Source organism: Grampus griseus (assembly GCF_964374135.1).
Source record: "Grampus griseus genome assembly, chromosome: 14".
NCBI lineage: Eukaryota > Metazoa > Chordata > Mammalia > Artiodactyla > Delphinidae > Grampus > Grampus griseus.
Genome location: NC_139008.1, coordinates 15,737,834 through 15,744,913, shown reverse-complemented (window position 1 = coordinate 15,744,913; position 7,080 = coordinate 15,737,834). Strand labels below are relative to the sequence as shown.

The 7,080-nt window shown below is 51.7% G+C and overlaps 1 protein-coding gene across 1 annotated transcript; it reads right to left on the bottom strand.

Moving 5' to 3' along the window:
• Window positions 1-996: 996 nt before the first annotated feature.
• Window positions 997-6,737, bottom strand: LOC309832102 (uncharacterized protein). The gene is made up of 3 exons (XM_082669642.1): window positions 6,228-6,737; window positions 5,912-6,025; window positions 997-3,903 (listed from the first exon to the last, which is right to left on the bottom strand). Exons 1-3 carry the CDS (start codon window positions 6,430-6,432, stop codon window positions 2,720-2,722), a joined length of 1,503 nt encoding a protein of 500 aa, XP_082525768.1. The 5' UTR covers window positions 6,433-6,737; the 3' UTR covers window positions 997-2,719.
• Between the last annotated feature and the right edge of the window lie 343 nt (window positions 6,738-7,080).

The window sequence follows — 7,080 nt, the reverse complement described above, 5'->3', positions numbered from 1 at the left end:
TTGTTTTAAAAAACTTAGCTGAAAATAGGAGATGGGGACGGAAGCCAAAGGGAAATTTCTTTGTTTTCAAAGACAGATTTTACCATGTTTATAGGTTGGCATGTATATATTCCAGGCAAGAGAGGGACTCTGAAACCATAAAACTAAGAGAGAATAATAGACGGAGCAAAGTCCCTGAGAGGGCATAAGGAGATGAAATCCAGGCACACCTATACAGACAAGCTCTGCGTATGAGGGACTTCCCATGAGGTGGGGAAGCAAGTACGAGTGGTCACACTGGTAAATATGGAGTCACAGCAGGGAATGGAATGTTAAGGGAGTTCCTGTTTGACATCCTGTGTTTTCTTGGTGAAGGGGAAGGCAGTCACTGGTTCGGGGCTATAAAAGACATAAACAACGTTGAAGGTTTAGCTGAGGATGGAGTGGAAAGGCTGGCCCCTCTCAGCAGCACTGTGAATTTTTTTTCTTCATAGCTCACATATAGGCATGAGGACAGATGGGAGATATACCCATATTGGGGCTGTGGATTAATTCTTTTGGTTGCAAGTAACAGAAACTCAACTTAAACTACCTGAAGCAGAAGGGAGGATTACTTGGAAGAATACTGGGATCTCCCACTGACTACAGTTAATTGTCAAAGGGATCCTGGGACTGAAGTGCATTAGGAAACCTAAGAACTTGTCTGTCATCTTGGCCCTCCACAGACCACATACTGGGACTTGCCTACCAACGGCTCCCAAGTTCATGAGTTACAATCCAGGCCCAAAGAAATTTCTAAAATTCCTAGGTAAGGAAGTAGTTGGGTCAGCCTGGTGATAGAGGTAGGGAAAAGAGGCAGTTCTGAAACAGGAGGCTAGGCAGAATTCTAATAGGTTTCTGCTAGGAAAGGGCAGGTTTCCATCAGAACTGTAAATATGTCTACTTAGTCAAGGAACTAGATTTACATTTTATAAACAGTAATTCCACACAGAACATAATCATTCATCAGACATTTTAATGAAACCCAATCTGGTATGACCCCTGCTTTTGGGGTAGCCCATCAATCCAAGGAGAAACAAACAGTTACAACGCAACTTGCTAAATACCAGAACAGGTAATTACAAATACCCTGTGCCCCAGCTACACCCCCCTGGGGCTGATACCAGGCGGACTGAGGGAAGAAGCAACAGGGGTAGGAGGATGACCCACACCAGCTATTGGAATATGCGATATGTCATGTTTAGAAATTCAGTTTGGTACAGCTACCCAAGGCAAAGTGGTAGGCCTTGTTTACTTAATTCAGTAAAGCTTTACTGCACACCTACTTAGGAATGGGTGCCACGGAGGCATGTCAAATTAAAACACATTGCTGCTGCTGCTGCTGCTGTCTGGAGCTTTTATTAGGGAGGCAGGGCATGAACACAACTTGATGACTACAGAGTCTTCCTGCTTTGTATTCAGTTACCTAACTCTTTAACCTCCTTGAATGGCCTCACTTCATTTCATGAAAAATGTTCACAGAGGACTCATTGGAAGGTTTTGTGCTAGTGTCCTGATTCTGATGAGACTCGGGGAGGAGTGAGACCCAGTTCTCAAGAATTTTCCAGCTACTGGCTGCCTGGAACTAATCCAAATCCACCAGATAAAGTACAACAAGCTGGTCCTGGTTCTACTTCTTGCTGCCTAGACCACAGCTCCCCTGTTTTTCCTTTTCCTTTTCTCCCAAAGCTCACTGCACTTACGTCCCAGACCCATCTTGAACCAACTTTCCAAACACAGGATGCAGACGACTTACTTCACAGCATGTGGTTTTAGAACAAAAGAAAAAGCTTAGGTATTTAGGTGTCTGAAACCCAATAAATTCCTGGTACACTGCTACCACCCCCAAATCCAATGCAATCTAGAGCTGCTAAAACAAGTACAGACCAAGGAGGTACAGTGTATACTGTGATGCTGGCTTACTTTGTATGATCCTTTAAAAAGGACATTGAAAAACCAGCACCTGTTTGGGGAGAGATCATGTGTGGGACTTGAATACCTATCTTTAAGGAATGACTGACCAAATTAATGCTAATTAACCTGAAAACATGGGGGCAGAGTATCTGTGGTTAAGTTTTCTGAAGGGCTGCCATGTAGATCAAGTTTTAAACATATTCTGGGCAAGGCTTCCAGGGAAGGAGAATGTTGTTCTTAAGGGCCTTCTAATTGTCAGAGCTGTCCCACAGTGAAATGACCTGCCTTGTGAGGTAGTGAGCTCCCTGTCAAGGGAGGTTTTAAAGGGTAGAAGACCACTTGGCAGGAATATCATCAAAAGGGGGCTAAACCAGGTTTGTTTAAACCTGGCATGGAGGAAGAGGCAGAGGAGGAGAAGGTCTTGCTCCCCATAAATGGGATCCTCCTGACTGCATGCAAGGGGACAGGTAATCCCTGCGTGCACAAACTAGAAAACACAAAGCCCGTAAATTAGATGGGGAGAACTTTTAGCCCAATATCCACACACAGAAACTCTTTTAGGATAGGGTAGGCTTGGAAAACTTTAACCAAATAATGTCACTTGTCCTACTGGGACTGTCTGTTCTAGACACATGTATTAAGGCAGCCAGCGTGGTAGAATAAAGTTCAGCTCTGTGTAGCAAGAGACCTGGGTTTTAGTTCTGACTCTGCCCTGTATAACTGGGGGCTCCTTCCCTTTTCTGGGCCCCTCCACAAAAAGAAATGAACTTGCACAGTCCTTCCCATTCTAAAGGGCGTTGCCTTTCTGGCTAGGCACCCCTATAGCAGATCTAGGGCTACAGTTCTGGACCCCAGGGCTACACTTGTGGACGGCCAGAGACCACCTCTGGCGGAAGCAACGGCCACACTCGAGGCAGGGGAAGGGCTTCTCCCCGGTGTGCAGGAGCTGGTGCTGAGCCAGGTGGCTCCACTGGGCGAACCGCTTGGAGCACAGGTCGCAGGCATAGGGCCGCTCGCCTGAGTGGACGCGCCGGTGACTGGCCAGCAGTGAGGGGTAGGCGAAGCGGCGGCCACAGTCGTCACACGCGTGCAGTTTCTCCTCGGTGTGCGTGCTGCGGTGTATGGCGAGGGAACCGCTCCGCCGGAAGGCACGTCCGCAGTCTGGGCAGGGATAGGGCTTCTCTCCCGTGTGCAAGAGCTGGTGCTGGAGCAGCGTGCTGCGCTGGGAGAAGCGGGCCTCGCAGTGCTCGCAGGCGTAGGGACGCTCTCCGGAGTGCACCCGCCGGTGACTGACCAGACGAGAGGAGGAGGAGAAGCGCCGCTCACAGTCCGGGCACGGGTAGGGCTTCTCGCCCGTGTGGATGCGCTGGTGGATGACCAGGGCGGTGCGCTGGCGGAAGCGCCGGCTGCATTCCAGGCAGGTGTAGGGCTTCTCTCCGGTGTGTGTGCGCTGGTGGATGGCGAGCAGGGAGGGGTAGGCGAAGCGACGCCCGCAGCTGGGGCACTGGTGGGGTTTTTCACCCGTGTGTGTGGTCCGGTGATTGGCCAAGGACCTGCTCCTCCGGAAACAGCGGCCACAGTCAGGACAGTGGTAGGGCTTCTCGCCTGTGTGGATAACCTGGTGCTGGGAGAGGTTCTTGCGCTGGGAGAACCGCTTGCCACACTGGTCACAAACGTAGGGACACTCCCCAGAGTGTGCCCGCCGGTGACTGACCAGCAGGGACGGGTAGGAAAAGCGGCGCCCACAGTCTGGGCAAGGGTAAGGCTTTTTCAGATTCTGGGCACACTTGTGGCTCTGCAGGGCCGGGTGATCGGGAAAGGTACAACCACAGTCAGGGCAGATGGGACCTCCGGATGTTTGCCTGGGGATCAGGCGGGGTTTGCTGGGCCGGCGGCCTCGCTTCCCCTTTCGGGGTGCCTCCTTAGGCGGGAATACTTCCTTCTCTTCATTCTTCTTTCTGGTTCTGGTTTCTACAGGAACACAAAGGAGAAATTAATTTAACAAACACTGGGCTCCTACTCTCTCCTATTATAGTGTTACAGGTTATAAAACAGACTCGGCCTGTCTTCAAGGAATGTTAGTGACAAAGACAACCAACCAAGTGTGACATACGGCTATGGAAATATGGAGGGTATTACAGGAGCCCCTAATCCAGCTTGGAGAAATCAGGGAAGGTTTCTTGGAGGAGATTAAGCTGACTTTAAAAAGGTTTTGGGGGCTTCCCTCGTGGCGCAGTGGTTAAGAATCCTCCTGCCAATGCAGGGGACATGGATTCGAGTCCTGCACCGGGAAGACCCCACATGCTGCGGAGCAACTAAGCCCGTGCGCCACAACTACTGAGCCTGCGTTCTAGAGCCCATGAGCCTCAACTACTGAAGCCCGCACGTCTAGAGCCCCAGCTCTGCAACAAGAGAAGCCACTGCAATGAGAAGCCCATGCGCTGCAAGGAAGAGTAGCCCCGCTCGCCACAACCAGAGAAAGCCTGCGTGCAGCAAAAGACCCAACTCAGCCAGAAATAAATAAATTAATTAATTAATTAAAAAAAAAAGTTTTGGGGACTTCCCTGGAGGTCAGCGCTTCCACTGCAGGGGGTATGGGTTCGATCCCTGGTCCAGGAACTAAGATCCCGCATGCCGCATAACGTGGCCAAAAATAAACAAATGAATAAAATAAAAAAATAAAAATTTTTTTCAGTTTTTGAAGAGGTAAGTATAAGACAGGAAGTGGAAACAAATGAGGTATGATTTGGCATTGACTAGGTCATAAGGCTCTTTGAGCCAATGCTTCTCAAATTTTATTGTGATCCAAATCATTTGGAGGGTTTAATGAAACAGATTGCTGGGCCCTACCCCCAGTTTTAGATTCAACATGTCTAGGATGGGGTCCAGGAATTTGCATTTTCTAATACATTCCCGACTGATGCTGCTGCTGCTGCTGCTGGTCTGACGACCACACTGTGAGAACCAAACCTAAACGTACATCCAAATCAACTGAGGCTATTAAAATATGTATATGTTCATAGATATCCATAAGAGTAAATGAGTCGTTCTGGGATGGGGTCCAGGAATCTGTATTTTCACCAAGTTCCCCAAGTGTCTTAGATATAACTGACAGCCATTTGACAACCTGCCTTGGCAAAAACTGAAAGGTTTTTTTTTTTTGTTTTTTTTTTTTCTGGTACGCGGGCCTCTCACTGTTCTGGCCTCTCCCGTTGCAGAGCACAGGCTCCAGACGCGCAGGCTCAGCGGCCATGGCTCACGGGCCTAGCCGCTCCGCGGCATGTGGGATCTTCCCAGACCAGGGCACGAACCCGTGTCCCCTGCATTGGCAGGCGGACTCTCAACCACTGTGCCACCAGGGAAGCCAAGCTGAAAGGTTTTAAGCACGGAAATATCATGTCCGATCTGAATCTTAGAAAGATAGCCCTGCTCTTAGAGAATCTGGCACTGAAACTCCAGCCCAGACAGTTCCATCTGCCCCTGTAGGTGGATCTGGGGGGCCCTTCTACCTGAATGGCCTTAATCAGAGCCTTGCTTGATCCTGAGGAGACGTGCAGATTCCTGCACTGATCGGGGTCATTCTGCCAGAAGGGCAAACAGAGGCCCCTGCACCCCAGGCCACTGTTCCCCATAAGATCCCTTCAACCAAAACCTGGAAAAGTCAGAGGTATAGGCTCTCTCAGTCAGAGCCCAATTCAAAGCATGCTGGAGACAGAGTCCTGGGAAGAAGGAAGGAGGGTTGTAGCTCTTTTGAAAAGCTCACTGATCCATTTACACAACAGACAACTGCAGGTAGTCAGTTTACAAACTGACAAGTGAATCTTTGGTAGAAGGACTCGACACCATGAAAGAGACAGGAACCCTGAAGTTGTAAAAACGAACACGGTAAATGGAGCGTGGGTCATAGGTACCCCTAGCCACGGAAACTCTGGACTGAGTCATTAGAGGCTGCAAGCCCTCCGAGGCATTTTTCACTTACTTCTTTGGACTGTTACCCTCCTTGGGCACTCCTGTGGATCCAGAGCAGCCGGTTCCCAATCATCGGTATTTCGTTCCAACCAGGAGATGAGGGTTGGTTTGGGACCTGCGCACCCTGGGGAAGAAGAATCAGTCAGAGGCCCAGCTCGTACATAACGCTGGGTAGACTTATCTACCCGGTGGCATCTCCTGCCAAGCCCCTGTCCTCCCGCCCGACACAACCTCTTCTTAGGCCAGGACCATGGACACTCTGGACTCCCACCCCCAGTTCCTCCATCCCTTCAGGTCCCGCGGAAGCGGATTGGGGCGGGCCTTACCGAGCGCGCCCAGGTGGCCGTAGGTCTCCTGCATCACGTCCCGGTACAGGGCCCTCTGGGCGGGCCACAGACACTCCCACTCCTCCGGGGAGAAGTACACGGCCACGTCCCCGAACTTCACAGCCCTCGGCCTCCTTCCCCTTCTCCGGCCGGGTCCGGCCTCTCCTGGTCCCCGCGCGGGGAGCGGAGCCGAAGGCCGCGCCATTGGACCCGACAAGCCGGCGCCACGGCTGTCCCGGCCTTGGCCGCTGGGCGCTGGCGGGCGCCGGGACTTGGGAGCCCAAGCCGGATCCGGGCGGAGCGTGCCTGGGGAGACCAGGAGGGAACAGGAATCGGCCGCCGGCGGGGCTAACGGAAACCTTTCGCTGTTATTCAGGAAACTCCTGCCCGAACTTGGGTGAAAGGCACCGGAAGATGCCTTCAGGGAAAATGGCGGCCCCGCTACTGCACCGCCTTTGCCTGAAACACAGGCAGCTTCCAGCTATCGATTTTATTGACCGGAGCGCCATGCCGGCTCCCTAACCTCTTTGCCCTCAAGTGTGATGGCGCTGCGATTGGGCTTCACGCCCTTTTCCCCCCTATTCCACGCGGTCATTGGGCGGTGGCCTAAGATCGAGTATTCTGATTGGGTATTGCCAAAAGCGGCCTGTTTGAACGAAGCCAACGGAAGCGTAAGGGCAGAAAGTTGGACCCTCGATGTCGGGTGACTGCCCGGGTCTGGAGGCGGGAAGGGGCGACCCCGCCTGGGATCAGTAATGGTCTTCTGTTTCTTGGAGGCGCAGCCTAGCCGAGGGAGGGAAGGATTTGAGCGACGGAGCCACTCTGGCCAACCCGGAGCTGGAATATCCCTGGG